General features: G+C 37.8%; 1 protein-coding gene and 1 pseudogene across 2 annotated transcripts; one reads left to right on the top strand and one right to left on the bottom strand.

Annotated features, from left to right (window-relative positions):
* Positions 1-1,332: 1,332 nt before the first annotated feature.
* Positions 1,333-6,721, bottom strand: LOC116593439 (dol-P-Glc:Glc(2)Man(9)GlcNAc(2)-PP-Dol alpha-1,2-glucosyltransferase). Of its 2 annotated transcripts, none has more exons than XM_032347721.1 (3): positions 6,354-6,721; positions 4,916-5,113; positions 1,333-3,142 (listed from the first exon to the last, which is right to left on the bottom strand). In XM_032347721.1, the coding sequence occupies exons 1-3, from the start codon at positions 6,534-6,536 to the stop codon at positions 2,087-2,089; spliced, it is 1,437 nt and encodes a 478-aa protein (XP_032203612.1). In that variant the 5' UTR covers positions 6,537-6,721; the 3' UTR covers positions 1,333-2,086. The 2 variants fall into 2 exon arrangements, with proteins under 2 accessions (XP_032203612.1, XP_032203613.1); XM_032347722.1 differs by lacking the exon at positions 6,354-6,721 and adding an exon at positions 5,385-5,907.
* A 2,812-nt stretch (positions 6,722-9,533) lies between these two features.
* LOC116593528 lies at positions 9,534-16,007 on the top strand (annotated as a pseudogene).
* The last annotated feature ends 3,156 nt before the right edge of the window (positions 16,008-19,163 follow it).

Raw genomic sequence — 19,163 nt, 5'->3', positions numbered from 1 at the left:
TAATTTGTGTTTTCTTACCTAATTACCAAAAAACAAAATGAGTAAAGACATCTGTCAACAATCACTGTTACAACCAGAGTCAATCTACTTTCTAAGTACTGAACAGAATACAAGATTGCCCTGTACTTATTACTTAAGACTGTACCTGTAATTTTCACCTGTACAATTCTATATTTGCAAATGCAGAATACTTTCCACATCTACCCACTGTTTAAAACCCAAAGCACAATCCAACATTAAAGACAAAGTAATTTTTTCACAGTTATTTTTAAGTTTACAAATGTAAAGTGAGATTAAAAAATAAATTGTATTCACAGTTCTGTTTTCATGTCAAAATTAACATGTCCGAATAATACTTTTCTGTAATGGAATGACAACACAATGAATGTACAAGAAATAGTAGACACAGAATCCAAACACTCACACAAAAAATCCTATCTAAGAGGTAGCTCCCTAACCTACAAAATAAGATTAGATCAAATGATTTCTAAAGTTCCTTTCAATTCTATTTTGGATAATGGAATCAAATACCAATTACCTTTTCTTTTGTAATTACGTTATCTCAGAATTACCTTTCAGTAAAGGCATAATTTAAAATATCTCAGCAAAGGAATTATTTCCTACTAATTTTATGAGGTTTATCCTAAAATATACTTTGGTAACTTCAGTGGGTGAAAAGTATCCCACAAAAAAGATGTTTACTTGGAACCTGTAAATGTGCCCTTGTTTGGTAAAAGGGTCTTTGTGGACTTAATTAAAGATCTCAACATGAGACCATCCTGGATTAGGGTAAACCCTAACCAATGACATTATCTTTATAAGAGAAAGACCATGTGAAGACAAAGGCAGAGATTGGAGTGCTGCATCTGTAAACCAAGGAACAGCAAGAACTGCATGCTAGATTCTCCCTCAGAGCCTCCAGAAGTAACCAGCCCTGCCAACACCTTAATTTTAGACTTCCAGCCTCGAGAGCTATGACAGATATTTTTTTTAAGCTACCAAGTTTGTTGTTATTTGTTACGGCAGCCATAAGAAACTATACAGTAACGTATTTTAGAATGAAAATCCCTTTTAAAAGGTATTATCATCAACGCATTTTACCTTCGTCCATCATACATTTCATACTAAGAATTAGCGAAAGGGAGGCATGGTTGGCTCAGTCAATAGTGTGCCACTCTTGATCTTGGGGTCATGAGTTCAAGCCCCACATTGGGTGTAGAGATTACCTAAATAAATACTTAAAAAAATAATTAGTGGGGTGCTTGGGATGCTCAGTGGGGTAAGCACCCAATTCTTGATTTCAGTTCAGGTCTCAGGGCTGTGAGACTGAGCCCCACATCGAGCTCTGCACTGGGCATGGAGTCTGCTTAAGATTCTCTCTCCTTCTCTTTCTGCCTTCCCTTCCCTGCATCCCTCCTCCAGCCACTCACATGTGCATGCACTCTCTCTCTCTCTAAAAAAAAATAAATAAATAAAACAAAAGTAAAGAGTTAGTGAAAGGGGTTGATCATTTCTAGACTTTTAACAAAAATCAACAACTTAATTACAAGATAAACTAGATGAGCTTCTAATTCATAACATTATCTTTGTGAGTCTATTTTGCCTTATGATTAAAATTATATTTACTGAAATGTTAAGTAACCTTTCAATCAAGAATATTACCTGATCATTTGCAAATTTTTTCAAATACTTTGCCTGCTATTGCTTTCTGAAGAGAATTAATAAATAAGTTTCAGTACTATAAAGCTCAGTTTTCTTAAACTAATACTTACAAATTTTTTTCAAACTTTTTGAGTGGCCAGCATTACCAAAGGGATATCATGAAGTAACTGTAAACAATTTCATTTTGCATTATTTAGGCTTATGGAACAAGTCTTAAACTCTTCTCAGTTCTTTACCACTTCCTTGGATTTATTATATATGTTTAAAACACATATATCTGATGTTTAAAACACAAAAAATCTGATGTGATCTGTGGACCACTATTGTCCCCAAAAGAAAGTCCATTATTTTTACCTGTTCAGTTGTTCATTGTGGAGAGAGTCTAAATAAGTCTATTTTTAGAATTCAATATATATCTCCAATGTTACCACATAAACCTCTGAATGTCCTGACTATTTGGCCACTGGAAAGTCTTGTTCAGGAAGACATAAAAAGTTAGGAAATTAACAACTGCATAGCAACCCAGTTCACAAACAAGCCTAGATATAGGTGGCAGAGGTATGTTAAGCCTATAAATAATATAAGGTAAAATGAAGTAACGAAATTCTAGCAGTTTCTGAGGTACTGTAACAGTAAACAAGCATATGAAAAACATTAAATTCCAGAATACTGACTTTGATTTCAAGGAGTCAGCTATACTCCAACCAGCAAATATATATATTGGAACTAACAAGTATTTCACAACCTCGTATCTTTGAAAAACTCTTTTCCATACATAGAATGTATAATGTCTATTATCTGCAAGCAAGTATTTATGAGCATAAGTGAATTTCCAAACTAAAAATAGAGAGACTAAAGTAATCACAAGAAACTGAATTCTACGTTTCCAAACTAAGCTAAGAAAAGCCCTAATTTTGCTAGGAGACAATAGGTGAGGAAACGAAAAAAAGAGAGTAAAAGAGAAAAAGTAAAAGAGTTGAGGAAAATGTAGACAGGCTTCATGACTACTTCGATCACCAATAACGATCCCACCATTAACAACTACAAAAACACAAAACAGAAACATTAGAAGGATGTAGGGCCAAGTCAAAAGGAAAAGCATACTCAAGTTCTTAAAGGACATGGAATAAGCCAAAAGAAACTGAAAAATTTTCCTGAATTCTGAAAATGGTCCTTTAATAGGGGGAAGCCTCTCCTCCTTTTTCTTTTGTAGCTCAGTTTTCCAAGCTTCAGTTAATTTTTGTGCAATGATGTTTCCCGCGCAGAAGACAGCCCAGATGATATTAGTCTGACGAAACATGAAGCCACAAAATCCAAGCAAAGCTGAAGTTTTATGATTTCCATAAAGACACATCAAATAAGCAAAAAGAGTAAAAAACATGGATCCTGCTTCTGTATAATAAAGAAAGTTAAAAAAATAGAGTGTGGGAAATACTGCTAATGTTAATGTTGACAAGATTCTCTGGACACTTGAGGCAGCCTAAGGGGAAGAGAAAACACATGTAAAATTATTTTCACGATAAATATGCCATTTCTGCTAAGCTAACAGAGATTAATTTTTAAAAAATCTATCTGAATCTTAAGTAAAATTATTTAATATTAATCTTATTTCTAGTTTTGCAAAAACAAATATATATTTGTATATATTTGTGTATATATATATACAAATATACATTTGTAAGGATGCTTTCTGGTAACTTTTAGTTATAGCAATAGGTTTGGAAGCCATGAAGACAATACACGTGTATGGCAAAGATTCTATGTCCTGAAATACTTTGAGTCATTCAGCAAATAGTTAAGGAGTTACTGTATGGAAGACACTGAACTAAATAAATACTATAAGGAACATGCTGATGAATGGGACATGGGGCAATGGTTTCACTTCCCTGAACTTTAATTCGTAGTGCCTCCAGTGAGCATTCGCTTAGCCATCATCATCAATTTCTTTTAAAGATACCCCCTTCTAAACTCTACAGTAGAGAGAAAGTAAATACTCATATAACATTTATACTACTATACCCAACGATCTTATTGTTTCATGATGAACTTTCAGGGTTTTTCCTGAAAATAGTGGGCCCAGTCGAAAGCTAAATACTTTTAAACTTTTTAATTAAAAAAAAAATTTGGTGTTTTTCACAGACTATTTCCCATTTTGAAAGCATTCTTATCTCCTGAAATTTTATTCTCCACTTAATTTAAATCACCAATCAGACCATGCCATTTTCTGGGTTAAAAATAAAGGCTGTTCACCACTTACTAGATAACATTCAAATCCTTTCTGTGACATATAAAGACGTTCATGACTTCACCCCTATTTACTTGTCCAGCCTCACGTCCTTACACGTTATAATCTAGTTATTCCAAAAAGCAATCCTCTCTGCATCTTGTTGCTCAACTCCTCTCTACCTTTGCTTGTGCTTTTTCTACTGTCAGATTTCATTCCCCAACCTACAGTCCTGTCTGTTCACCAAGATTCAGCTCAGGTAGCATCTTTTCTGTGAAGTCTTACCCAATGCCACCCATACATCTTCCTGCCAGTCAGCCTGCAAAGTAAGTGCTCCTTTACTCCTCTACTTCTGTGTCCTCATCTTTTACCTATCTCCCTCTCACAATTTACACTATTGATATCATTTAAGCTAAAAATAATTATTATAATTATATAATTATTATTATAATTATTATAATTATTGAGCCCTTACTATTCTATCAGGCATTGTTCTAAACACCTTCCACTTATTAAGCTCCTGTAGACCTTACAATCCTGTGATGCGGATTCTATATTATTCCCATTTAACAGATGAAGACAAGGCATCACTAGGGGTAACCTGCTGAAAGTAACACAACTTGTAAATGGACAGAATTCAAAGTCAGGCAATCCACCTCAAAATTTCTGAGGTAAATGTAGGTATTCCTGTTTTCCCTAGTGAAGACAGAAGTTTGGTAAAAACAACAACAACAAAACCTTATTTATTTCTGTGGTCTTAGTGCCTAGCACACATAACAAGCACAATAAACATTTACTGAACTCATCTGATTCACAAATATTTATTTCAGGTCTTATAAATAAATAAGTTATTCAAATATTTAAATACAGATTTCTTCCAAAACAGGGGTAGAGGGATTGCTTTTTAGCTTAACAAAATATTAACACAATGAGTAGAAGATACTTTTCACCAAATCTCATAAAACCAATTTATCAAAATGGTGCACCTGACTACACATAAACTTGCAATAAATTATTTTGGAAACATACCTTGTGTCTGGGTTGGACCTTGCGGAAAAGCAAATACAACAAATAGAAGTTGCCGACACTGAACAGAAGATTAACAAATCTGAGCATTCCAATGGAGCAGACGACATGTTCTGACCATCCAAAGATCCAGCTGGCAGGTTTGACCACTCCAACTGACAGCAGGTATAAGCCAGGTAACGTAGTAATCATGGGATCCCACTTAAAAAAGGAAAGCCAACAATGAAGCAAGAGCAAGATGAAACACTGACAGGATCAACACAAGGAGGTCAAGCTCAAAACCGTCTCTACCGACAATCAGACATTGTGAGAAGTTGTTCTGTGACCCAGTGGTTAGATAAGACCTCAGCAGGTCAAGTGTCTCCTCTAAAAAGCTGTGCTTACATTTTGCCTCTGTACCTGTTTTGTGCGGAGGTATCTGTCATCAGTAGGCAGCAATAACTTAAAATCAGTTTCCATGTCCAAGACCTACCCTGCAGACACCCTGAAGAGTGTTCTGGTGACTTCCAAGTGTTCCAGTTTTGAAGTGAGGAAACATTGGCTAGAACTCTTAAGGTTTTGGAGAAAAAGAAGCATCCAAAGAGATCACACCACATGCTCTATAATGATAGCTAACATGTACTGAGCCAAGAATTGTGCCAAATCCTCTGTATTTAATCCTGCAAAATGCCCTATAGTAGATCCTGCAAGAACTTTCTCAGATGAGTAACCTGAAACTTAAAAAATGTCCAAGGTCAGGTAACTAGTAAATTACAGCACAAAGATCTAAAATCAGGTCTTTAACCACAGACTTTATATTTTTAGCCATTATTCTATATTGCTTTCCCAGAAAAGGAAGGATAATACATCTACTTTATTTCTCTTTATATTTACGGGGCCTAACATGTATTCCAACATGATGCCGCTTCGCTGGGTGCCACTTTACCCAGTTAACAGAAGGTTCTAGAAACACCCAGGATGGAATGAACGGAACTTGACACTTCTTGGTGGCTGAAGGTCCCGCCCACCCCCCACAGTATCCCATGCTACCCACTCCCTATGGTACCACAGAGCGAAGCCCTCAAGTGAACTACAGTGAAGTTTTCTGTCATTTCCAAGGGGCAGCCCATTGCCTGTGATCTGGAGATTGGGAGAGCTGCTAAGAGGGAAACGTTATGTGGCGTCTGGGTTGTACCCTGCGGTAAAGCAGACACATCAGTTCATCCCCCAAAACACCACTTCCTAGGACACACATCTTCTTCTGCTGATTTATTAAACAAATTCTTCACAGACCTCAGGGACAGGAACAAGAGATTATTACCCAGCTGCTTTCATATTCCGAAGCTGGAAGGGTAGATGGAGGTACCAAAGGGATAAGGCTGGAAGAAAGTAGTGGGGGTGGGGGTGGGGGTCGGCCCTCTCCGGCCTCTCCGAGGGTGGGGGGACAGGTTGGGGACCCCACCTGCGAGAGGGAGAAATGGCCCTCACAGTAGCGCTGCGCCTGCGGTAGGTGGAAGATCTCGTCCATGTAGGGCTCTCGCAGCGCCCGGCTGAAGGCGGAGAAGAGGAGACAGGACACTAAAAAGGTGCAGCTCAGGGCAGCCGAAAAGTAGTAACCCTCGAGCTGCGCCATTCCTGCCCCCATAGCCACGGCCCAAGAACCGAGTCCTGGACAATCTGTTCCGGGTTCCCGAGCGTGGGAACTCGAGCTTGGAAACTCGGGCTCGAAATGGGCGCGCAAGGCGGGACTGGCCGGACAGGACTGAGCACAGCCGGAAAGCAAAGGATGCTGGGAGAGCGCGGACCCTGAGCTTCCGGAGAGATCCGGTCACTGTTTCCGGAGTGACGAGTTTAGGTAACGGACCGGGCCGTTGGCCTGTCAATCACGCTGCGCAGGGCTCCCTGGAGTGGTCAGAGCCACGAGAAGGGGCGGATCTCGGAGTGCACGGGCCCCGCAGATTCGCGGCTTGACGCTTTGAAACGAAAGCTGCCGCGATTTAGCCCCTAAATTGCATTTGGCTTTTTTCTTGCTCATTCCCATCCCTTACCAGGAGATGGCGTCGCTCCCCTACGTTTGCAATCCCCAACGCCTGAAAATTTGCACGCCTCCCCCCCATTTTTCTATCATGTGATCTGAATTGAAACCTGTGATTTCCTCACCTGTGGAGGGTGGGGGTGGGGGAGGGTTGATTATGGAAGCTAAAATTAAGGCTTTCAGATTAAAACTTCGAGGTCCCAGAGACCCTTCGCTGTGGAATGAACTTAATCAATTAGAGGATTTGGGGGGGTTAAAAAAGTACTCTTTCAGAATGTGGGTTCTCTCGAAGGGGATTTAGTTAAATCGGCCAATCATAGTGTACGCTAATAACCAGATTGCAGTCCTCTATTAGGAGTTGGGGAAAGCAATTATTTTAGGATTTGGAGGTGTTTTAGATAAGCCTTTCCTGTGCCCGCAAGTTTGATTGTTCCTGTTAATATCTCTATTGCAGTATTTTATTTTTATTACTAAATAACAAGCTTTGGCAGTTTGTATCGCTTATATGTGAGGTTCCACTGTTAGGAGTTAGTTGGATAGGTAGTCAAGGCCATGATTCCCAACAAGAAAATACGGAGTCAAGACAGCTAAAATAAAACAGCACTTACATCCTGTTTTGCAGTTTGGACAGGACTGCACGAACATTTTGCTTTGCAGCCTTTGCAGAAATGACTTCTGCAAAACATGCTAAAATAAGACAATTAGGGCGCCTGGGTGGCTGGGTGGGTTAAGCCTCTGCCTTTGCCTCAGGTCATGATCTCAGGGCCCTGGGATGGAGCCCCACATGGGGCTCTCGTCTGAGCAGGGAGCCTGCTTTCCCTTCTCTCTCTGCCTACCTCTCCTCTCTACTTGTGATCTCTCTCTCTCTGTCAAATAAATAAGTAAAATCTTAAAAAAAAAAAAAAAAAAAAAATACAACCACAAAGCATTTGTCGATATCACAGGCAAGGAGCAGTTAAGACATATAAGCCTCCTGATGTCAGAAAATAAAAAAGAAAGGAAAAGAAAGAAAAAAAAGACCATCAGCACAGAGACATTAACCTAATAGGTAGACAGATATGTGACCAAAGCTCTGATTGGCACAACCAGCACACACTGATTGCTTAAGATAGTTCAGCAAAAGAACTCATTAAAAACCCCTAAACATAGAAACCCTGAAGGCAACTCTCTCAGTACCCCCTTCCTCTCCTGGAGCTTTGTACTTTCGATCACTAAACTTTACATTGCTGCCCACCACTTTTCCACTGGCCTACCTCTTCATTCTCTGAAGAGGCATGACCAAGAACCTGGGCACTAAGGGGACAAAAATCCTGTAACACTGCAAATTAAATTAAAATTGGTGGGCTTAAATTGGTGAGCTATTACAGGTTGTGTAGATTTCACATATTTCTTGTATTAGGATTTAGGGGCAGGAGGTGGGAGAGAGTTTTTGAAGCATGCTTAAAATAATTTATATCTTATAATTTTGCCTTGAGCATAGTTGCAAAGTTAGGCAAAGGGCACCTGGTTGGCTCAGTCAGTTAAGCTCTGCCTTCAGCTTAGGTCATAATCCCAGGGTCCTGGGATCTAGTCCTGAGTTGGGCTCCCTGCTTACAGGGGAGTCTATTTGTACCTCTTCCTCTCCCTCTGCCCCTCCCCTATGATGGTGCAATCTTTCTCTCTCTCTCTCAAATAAATAATTAAAATCTTTTTTTAAAAAGGCAAAAAGTGGGCAATTTTCTGTTGGAGTTCTAAGGATAGATAGTGTGCACAAGAAATAAACATTTGTTGATTTTAGCCATTCAGATTTTGCATTTATTACTGTCATAAACCTTAGCCCATCCTGATCAATTCTGACATTCTTAATTTGATGAACTCACTTAGAACTGCATGTATGAACTCTGTGGAATGCTCATTCCCAAATAGTGAGTTTCCCTAAAGATTGTAATTCTAATAATTGAGAAATTTGTTTAAGGACTGTCTTACTTTGAAGTGATAGTCCAAATACCTTTCTTCTTTTTACTGAATGCTTTTCACTTGCTGCTGAATGGAAACACTGACCACTTGATAGTCATAATTATTCATGAGACGGCTTACTCAGTTCCAGGTGACAGTTCTAGCTACAGCAGGATACTGGACCTTGGGCCAAGATTATAGATGATGACATTCAAAAAGCAACTTGAGCTTTCTTTTTTATTATCTTATTTTATTTAAATTCAATTAATTAACATATAGTGTATCATTAGTTTCAGAGGTAGAGTTTAGTTCTTCATCAGTTGCTATAAACATCCCATGCTTTTTACACAATGTGCCCTCCTTAATGCCCATCACCCAGTTACCCCATCCCTCAACCCACTTGCTCTCCAGCAGCCCTCAGTTTGTTTCCTGTCGTTAAGAGTCTCTTAGGGTTTGTCTCCCTCTCTGATTTTGTCTTATTTTATTTTTCCCTCCATTCCCCTACGATCCTTTGTTTCATTTCTTAAATTCTACACATAAGTGATGACACCGTTTGTTAATTGTCTTTCTCTGACTTATTTCACTTGGCATAATACCCTCCAGTTCCATCCATGTTGTTGCAAATGGTTATTAGCCAGTACTGTAACTCTCTACTGAACATATCTCGACGGTATGAGGTAGGGTGACCAATCTTCTTGGTGTGTTGAAGACTTTCCAGCTGTAGCCTTGCAAGTTCTAAGAAATCTTTCAGTTCCAGACAAGCAGAGATGGTTGGTCAGATGGAAAGTTATACCATACAAACCAAAGCAAAACTTCCTACATATCCTGTATAACAGTGGTTCTGGAAGTGTGGTCTCTGGACCAGTAGTAGCAATAACGTCACCCAGGAACCTGTAAGAAATGCAAGTTATTAAGCAATGCTGGAGACTTATTGAAAGAGAAACTGTGGGGGTCTAGCCAAGGAATCTGTGCCTTAAACTTTCTTTTAAAAACCAATTATTATTTTCTTAAATTCTCAGGTCAACCTGATGTATGTCTAAGTTTGAGAACACTGTAGTCCTCTACATCACCTTTGCTCTTCTGGTCACTTGTGCTGCCTTGTCACCTCTCTAGGACCTTTTCTTTGTATTTTTTTCATCTTTTTTCCTCAAGGAGAGGAATTTAGCTTATCCAATTCTTCATCTCCAGGTTTTACCCTACTGAAAAACACGAAGTTGATCCCTAAACAACATAGAGATTTCTTCTTCCTCAGCAGATGGAGAAGAGAATTTAAATGGTTACAATTGAATAGTTTTCTATTACATAAAGTCATACTCAAATACAATATAACTTTTCTTTTTTAAAAATCTCTATGTAAAGAGGAACTGTTCTTTTTGGAACAATGAGTAGCTGAATAGTCCTGTAGCTATTGCTGCCAGTTAAATGAGAAACATTCCAGGGAAGAAACTTCACAAAACTTTTGCCCTTAAACTATACAAACGTTAAAGAAACCATAAATTGATTATTAAATGGATTAAGCTATTACAGTGATGAAATCAGAGTACCACTAAATCAACCAAAGTGAGAAAGTTTAAAGGAAGACAATAACAATTTAAAATTTTACATTTTTAATAAACACAGTCATAGGACCTTACTAATTTAAAAATTTCAGAGGTTAGGCTGAGATTTATAATACAGATGTTATTACTGAGAAGACACGCATCCAAGTTAATGTGAAATATTGGGGCACCAGGCTGGCTCAGTTGGTGGAGCGTGTGACTCTTGATCTCAGAGTTGTATGTTCGAGCCCCACATTGGGTATGGAGATAGCTTAAAAATAAAAAAAATTTTTAAAGATTTTATTTATTTTAGAGGAAGAGAGAATGAATGAAAGAGAGGGCATGGGGGGAAGGGTCAGAGGGAGAAGCAGACTCCCTGCTGAGCAGGAAGCCTGATGCTGGACTGGATGCTGGACTCTATCCTGGGATTCTAGGATCATGACCGGAGCAAAAGGCATCTGCTTAACCACTGAGCCATCCACACACCCCTAAAATAAAATCTTAAAAAAATGAGAAAAATAAAGGGGAGATCCTGGAGCATTTTTTAAAAAAGGAAATTAAAAAATTTAAACAAGGGTTTCAGTTTGTGGGTTTCCCTTTTGGTTTTAGAGGCAGAGCTAGAAGACATGGGAGCACTCTTAACACTGATCATTTGGTGCCCTGCACCAATTGAAAGAAAGTTTGGCATACATTGAAAATATTGTTCTATAATTATTTGTATGGTATTAGTGTAGTGAGAACAGAGATAACCTGAATTTTCACTAATGAAATGTAAAGGCAGAAACCTTCACTTAAGCCTTATTTTCACTGCACAAAGGAGAGATGTAGGAAAGTTCCTGGTCCCTGGTCTGCCTTCTTTTCAGTTTCCTTTTGGTCTTGTTTTTTGTTTGTTTGTTTTGTTTTTTGTTTTGTATTGCTTTTCCGAATGAGCCAACAAATCATATGAAAAGAATTACAATTATTTAATACAATAAAATGAAGTAAGACTTTGTTTATTCCTGTCTCAAAGCTCTAGTTTCTGTAACTGCCAGGTTTTGATGACCAGTGACATATCTATGCAAAAATGGTTGAAATATATCCGTGTATTAAAGAAGTGGTTTTTCAAAAAACTTATTTCCACTAGAGGGTGCTGATAGCTTCACATCTTCTACCTTTCCCAGACTGATTCCAGTAGCATTTTAGCTATGTTTATCTCAAGGTCAGCACTTAAAATCTGCCTAACAGGACAGCCACCCAGTTTGGCTGTTTATAGTTTTTAAAGCTTGTTATTTTCAGTATTAACAGTTCATCAGCATTATTTGTTTATATTGAGGTTCATTTTACATATGTAATTTGAGAGACACCTTGTGGTAAGCACAAATTTAACTTAAAAAAAAAAAAAACCACAATTAAAAAGATTTTTAAAAACCTTTATGGTCTGTCCAGGTGTATAACAGGACTTATTTTTAACTTGGTAACTTAAGAAATACAATGTAGTAAATATCTAAGCACAATGTTTCCATTTTACCACCATCATTTAATACACTCTTCAACTCTCAATCTGAAATTTGCCCTTTCTTTTCTTTTTGAGAATTCAGTGCTCTGTGAGTGAAAGATTATTTATCAAGCTAGCCTAAACAAAGGTGGCTTCTGGGTAAATGGCAAATTTTGTGTTTTCTCTCCCGAACGTGGGTACTCTGTGGCTGTAGAGAGAGGCTGGTGACAGTTAAGTTTTTCCACCTCTGCAGTCTCTTGGTCAGATGTTTTATTGTAGCAAAAGCAAAACCTGACCAAACTCCTCAGCAAGTGGAAGTGTGCCAGCTCCAAAAAGAGGCAGGAGCAGCCATAAAATCTGTTTGTAGGCGCAAAGAGCTCTTTTTCTCTGCCGTTTGGTACATCTCCTGGCCAGCACTTCATGCTTGTCTTGTTCTGGAGCAGATGTGGTGATATTCTTACAGTACAGTTCTGCTCTTCGGCAGAATGTTGTTTTTGTTTTGTTTTGTTTTGTTTTGTTTTTTGTTTTTTTAAAAAATATTTTATTAATTTATTTGAGAGAGAGAGATCACAAGTAGGCAGAGTGGCAGGGGGAAGGAAGCTCCTCGATGAGCAGAAAGCCCGACGCAGGGCTCAATCCCAGGACCCTGAGATCATGACCTGAGCCAAAGACAGAGGCTTAACCCACTGAGCCACCCAGGTGCCCCCAGAATGTTGTTTTTAAGTGAAGAGAAACTGAAGTGTTCCTTCTGGACCTCGAATGCCATGGGTCCTACTATCACTTAAATAGCAATGATGCTGTCAGTCGAAGAGTTCTTCTATAAAACTCACATTAATGGCTGCAATTTAAAATATGAAGATATAGGATCTTTTTAAAAAAATAACCTGAAAAAAATAAATATATTGGTTTTATTGAGATATAACTTATACACAATAAAATTCACCCTTTTATGGGAATAGTTCTATGCCTAATCCTTCATAGCCACCAATACACCTCCCAGAGAGTGTCTTTGTGTGCTAATTAGCCAAACTCAAATAGTTAAATCAATGATAACCAATATGTTAATTATTATTAACATATTAATAGTTGGTGTAATATTTTGATTCAACTTAACAAATTCACAAACATATTATTTCCCGATCTGATATAAATAGAATAGCTTTCCTAAAATATTATATGCTTTCCTTCATGTAGAAGGTATCATAAATGGTTATGCACTAACTGCTTGCACAAGTTTGTAATCAACTCACATTCAGTGCCACTGATCTAGGCAAGAAGCCCTGGAAATAACATTTCTGTGGAAGGATATTCTTTTTTCAACATGTTTTGTCATGATTTCACTATTAATGTCTTTTATCTGACACATCTACTGTAAGTTTAAGGCCAAGGTTGACAGACATTTTCTGTAAAGATCCAGATAGTAACTATTTTCAGTGTTATGGCCATATGGTCTCTGCTGCAACTACTTAACTCTGCTGCTGTAGTGTGAAAACAGCCATAGACAGTACATAAACACAAAAGCATGGCTGTATTCCAATAAAAATTTATTTACATAAACAAGTAACAGGCAGGATTTGACTTACTGATTATAGCTTGCCAAGGCCCCCAGTAAACCTAATAGTTTCCAACTTATTTATTAAGATTAAAATCTCAAAAACATTTTGTAATGGTGATATAAGCAATAAATAATCAAGGCAGCATTCAAAAGCCTATATGTCCTGTGAACGCCAACAGTATTATTTCAACTAAGACTAGCTACTATTTACAACCTGAGTTAACATAAACACATGCTCTTTCTTCCATCCCAGCCCCAGCTCTATAAATGTGCTACCTTGGGACAGTGAATCTTTTGGGAAATAGTTTAATAAGGCCACCAATAAGTCATCAATTCATTAAATCTTCAACTATACTTCTGCATTAGAGAAGAACTTATCTAGATCATCGAATTTCTGGGTATTTCTCATTGAGAAGGAGAGGGCTATTGCTTCTAAGAAAGAGATTTTGGGGACCCCTCCTGGCTTGTTGGTCTGTAGGAATACTTCCTTACTGAGATTCCTTGTTGAAAGGCACTTTAACGAGGGTCAGGAAAATATTGAACACTTAGCAGCTGGTGCTGTCTGAATCGTATATTTCAAAAGGGAAATAGCATGAAAAATGACCTTGAAAGTGAGGCAATTTCTGCAGTTCAGAAAGATGTGCATGAATTTTTTTTTTTTTAAATACCTGCTAACTGTTATACAGGAGAAGGTTATAGGGAAGAGCAGGTTTTCAATGATGATGACACTGGCTTATATTACAAGGATTTTAGCAAACACACTTATATGACTCAAATGGGATGGATTTTGTTTGACAAAAATACTGTGGCCAGAGACTTGCAGGTCAGTATTTTGCTAATTTAGTGTTTGTGATGACTTTGTAGAACATACCAGGAATGAGAATCAACTGTGTATCACTTTAAGCAGAAATATTCAAAGCCACTGCCATTTAGCTTCTTGTTTTATTCCCTCTGCCATGAGAATATCAGGACCAATATAGGGACTGTTTCTTAAGCCTGAGTTCTGAAATGGGAATGCACAAAAAGTAGAGTCATAGTAGCCAACCTGCAGCTATCTATGTGCAATGTGAATGAGAAATAAATGTTGCCTGAGGTTGTTAATGCTGTAAAGCTACCTAATATAATGCACTTATCATCTTGCCAAAATTATTTACCAGTGAAAAATGACTTATGTAAACACTTGATAACAAGTAACATGTTCTATGTCTTATACAGTGTCAAACACACAGTAGCCCTCCATAATTATTGAATGAATGAATAAATGGATGAAATAAATTAAAGAATTAGGAGATGTCATAGGATATAATATCACGCACATTTGTTTGGGAAGGATAAAAGTCGGTACAGTGACTGGGGTTCTTTGTTCCTCCCCATTATGCAGGCATCCATTCCTTCTTGTGCAGGACACATTCCTAAGACATGATGGGGAAGACTGGGACTAACTGATTTGACTACATCAGCCTTTTGGTCATTAGAGCTGCTTTTGACCCTGGCAGAGTGGATATTGCCTCTATTAGTGACCCCTTAAACTGATTGCAACTTCATGGTCCAGTATGATTCCACCCATGGCAAGTTCAATGGCTCGGTCAAGGCTGAAGCACGGAAGCTTGTCATTAACAGAAAACTCATCTCCATCTTCCAGGAGCAATATCCTGCCAACATCAAATGGGGTGATCCTGGTGGTGAATATGCTGTTGAGTCCACTGGTGTCTTTACCAACTTGGAGAAGACAGGTCTCCCTTATGGAAGAAAAATGGTCATCATTTCTGCCCCTTCCGCTGATACCCCACATTTGGAATGGGCATGAACCATGAGAAATATGACAACTATCTCAAGATTGTCAGAAATTTCCTCTGCACTACCAAGTGCTTGGCTCTTTTGGCCAAAGTCATCCATGACAACTTTGATATGGCATAAGGATTCAACCACAATCCATGCCATCACTGGGTGGCCCCTAATGGTCCCTCTGAGAAGCTGTGGCTTCATGGCCAGGAAACTGCTCAAAACATCCCTGTTTCTACTGGCACTGTGAAGATTGTGGGCACAGTCATCCCTGAGCTAAATAGAAGCTCACCGACATTGCTTTCTATGTCCCCATCCCCAAAATGTCAGTTGTGGATTTGCTCTGCAGTCTGGAGAATGCTGCCAAATATGATGACATCAAGAATGCAATGAAGCAAACATTGTAAGTTTACCTGAAGGACATCCAGAGCTACATTGAGAACTAGATTATCTCCTGCAACTTTAACAGTGACACCCACTCTTCTACCTTTGATTTAGGGACTGATATTGCTGTCAATGACCACATTGTAAAACTTATTTCCTGATATGACAATAAATTTGGCTACAGCAACAGGGTGGTGGACCTTATGGTCCACATGTCTTCCGAAAGCCCCAGGACCACCAGCCCCAGCAAGAACAAGAAAGGAAGAGACAAGCCCTCAGCTGCTGAGGAGCTCTTGCTCTTATTCATCCTCCAACACACTGAGTCTTCTGATGCCTGCACAGTCTCCACCCCAGACCCAAGAAGCCCTACCTTGTCCTGTACCATCAGTAAAGTACATTGCACCCAGTCATAAACAAACAAACAAACAAGGTCTTTGGGGATTACTTGAGGACATGGGAATAGATTGGGTCCTGGAATCATCATAAAGCCATTTGTCCAACTCTGTGCAATACCATTTGCTCAAGGATCTGGTACTAATTTAGCCTAGAAAAGAGTTTGGTGAAGCTTGAGTGAGTGATGAGTCTTGTGCTTGATGTGCTTCCAGTAAATATTTAATAAATATCTGTTGATCATAATGTCATTTTAAATAACATTTCACGAAAAATGCATCCTGCCTCATTAAAATAAGGAAATAACTAGAACCCAGGCATACCTCATCATGATTATATTTCTTTGATGAGCAAATGAGTGATTAAAAAATTCCATGTTACTAAATCAAGGCCACAGCAACACAATTTTACTTTCTTCATTTATTTTGAAGAATTCATTTTAGCTTTAAATATTTATGACAGTTTTAAGCATGCTCCCAAATGTATTGCCTTGCTTGGAAAGTATAATTAAATCTCTGCTTTGGAAGATATTGATATTATTAATGTGTCAGGATAAATCTGAAAGCATGGTGTGAAAATGAGAACACTAATAGCTTAGTCCAAGTCACTACCTTTCTGTTTGAGAAACTTTATTTTTTTTTTAAAGATTTTATTTATTTATTTGAGAGAGAGAAAGAGAGAGAGCATGAGCAGGGGGAGGGGCAGAGGGAGAAGCAGACTCCTTGTTGAGCAATGTGCCCAGTGTGGGGCCCAGAATCACAGGAGCATGATCTGAGCCAAAGGTCAATGCTTAACCTACTGAGCCACCCAGGCACCCCACTTTGAGCAACTTTAAGCATTATGTGTACATGATGAATCACTTTTATCCAGAAGAGTAAAAGTTGATGTAAAATCCACTTCCTTAGGATTACTACCATTTTTTCCTTTCTTGGCATTGCAGGGAGGTGATATGTCATTTATTTCACACCTGACATTTTGTAAAAATAGTAAAATGTAGCATAACATCTTTTATTTGTGTCTTACAAGGTTTTCCTACAATACCGTAGTTGTTCCAATCCCAGAAGACTCTGTCAGCTTTGACTCTGCCAAACTGGACCAGTTACTGTTACTCCAAGGAGAACTTATAACTGTATGTTGGTCTTTTTTATGTTTCTTAAGTTTTACACTGACATGCTAATTTAAAAATTTTAGAATTTAATAAGCAGTATTTTCTTAATAAATCAATGAATTACTGCAAGTATAAAACAGAATTTGAGCTTTAACCATTTATTTATTAAAGTTCATTTGTAGAATTTGGTTAAGGGGGAAAAAAAGCTTCATGTGAATCTGAGAGACTTTGATACATAGTCATTCAATAAAGCAGGTGATTAATATATTAACTATAGCAGATAAAAATATTTGTCTGACAAATTTCTGAGAAAACCAATGCACCTGTAAAAATACTCATAAATTAGATTCATTTATTCCTAGGATTAGAGAAAACTTCTCGAAGATGCTCAGGCTTATAATAAGGAAAAATAAAATTTAATCAGATATCAAAAGGGAGAGGAAGAGCTATTGGGAGAGAGCAACATGTGAAAAGGTAAAGATATATCGAAACATGCAAGTTTTGAAGAAGTTCATTCAAATTTTACTTTCAGGAGGAAACTATAGAGAAATACACACACTTTAAACAAAGGCTATTTGAACCCCATCATGTGTGTTAATATTTCACTTCATGAGAGGATCTCGACATTATTCCAAGCTGAAGGATAAATGACAGGATAACAGCTCTTTAAGAGTTATTGGTCCTCAAAAGTATTTGGTTTGGTTTTTGTTTTTGTTTTTGTTTTGTTTTGTTTTAGAGAGAAAGAGAAAGTGCAAGCAGGGAAGGGCAAAGGAAGCGAAACAGAGAAACTTAAGCTCAACATGGGGCTGTAATTCTTAACCCTGAGATCATGACCTGAGCCAAAATCAAGAGCCGGACACTTAACCAGCTGAATCACCCAGGCGCCCCCAAAGTATTTGTATTTTCCACGCTTTATTGTCCACAGACATGCTCACTTTACTGATCTTTGAAGATAAATCAGATCAAACTTGGGCCAAAATTCATGTGGTTAAGAGAAGTATAGCTATTTCTTATATACTTTTTTATAAGAACTTGCACTCTAAGGAAAATGGAATCTTTTAAAAGATGAGGACTGAGATTACCTCTAAGTCAACACTTTATCTGTTTTTGAAAGTAAATCTGTGCTAATGGAAAACATCATTTTCCAGCATGAATTAAATTATTGTGCTCTATATTTCCTGCTGGAGAGAGTAGGTTCCTGGCAATATGAAGTTACATTTGCATTTTGATAACATACAGTTTTAGACTGTTCCCTTCAAATTCAGAGAAACACAAATATATTATACCAGAGTATTCTTGAGAGAAATATAAGTAGTCCATTATATTTCACCAAACACATTTATGGAACTTCTGATAAAACCTACAATATTTATAAATCAAGCAGGCAAGTAACAAAATATCTTACTTTTCATAAAGTAGGATGCATGCATCTGTTTCATCATTGATAAGTTTATCTCACTTTTCCAGAAGGACATCAATAATCTAAGAGAGTTGTTTCCATTACAGGGAGATTCTTAAATGTCAACATGTGAATGTTGTATACACTAGGATACAGATGCAATGTTTAGATTCTTGTCAATATAGTCTTGGGAATAAAAGTTGTTTTTTTGTTTTGTTTTGTTTTGTTTTTTTAAGATTTTATTCATTTGACAGACAGAGATCACAAGCAGACAGAAAGGCAGGCAGAGAAAGAGGAGGAAGCAGGCTCCCTGAGAAGCAGAGAGCCAGATGCGGGGCTCGATCCCAGAACCCTGGGATCATGACCTGAGCTGAAGGCAGAGGCTTTAAACCACTGAGCCACCCAGGCGCCCCAAGTTTTTTTTTTTAAGCCACAAATTTACAACAAAACAATATGGATAATTTTTCAATTATGTAATAATTTCATTGTGTGAAAACAGAATACAGTAACAAAAAAGAGAGTTTCTTTATAATCAAATAACCTAGCTTAATTAAAGAAGGATTCAACTTTTAAAATATCAATTTGTATACAACTTGCAGAAACAAATTTATTCAGTGAAGCCAGAAGATATGTAAAGACATCAACATTAAAAACAAACATGCTTGGAAGACT

This window comes from Mustela erminea, chromosome 6, assembly GCF_009829155.1.
Source record: "Mustela erminea isolate mMusErm1 chromosome 6, mMusErm1.Pri, whole genome shotgun sequence".
Classification (NCBI taxonomy): domain Eukaryota; kingdom Metazoa; phylum Chordata; class Mammalia; order Carnivora; family Mustelidae; genus Mustela; species Mustela erminea.
Note: the sequence above shows the minus strand (reverse complement) of the source record. Positions and strands in the feature narration are given on the sequence as shown.

Coding starts and splice junctions, on each gene's coding strand:
- LOC116593439 (XM_032347721.1), bottom strand. CDS start 6,536: ATGGGGGCAGGAATGGCGCAGCTCGAGGGTTACTACTTTTCGGCTGCC. Junction 5,114..6,353: donor GCCATTTCTCCCTCTCGCAG/GTGGGGTCCCCA, acceptor TCCTTTTTTAAG/TGGGATCCCATGATTACTAC. Junction 3,143..4,915: donor AGGTCCAACCCAGACACAAG/GTATGTTTCCAA, acceptor TCTTCCCCTTAG/GCTGCCTCAAGTGTCCAGAG.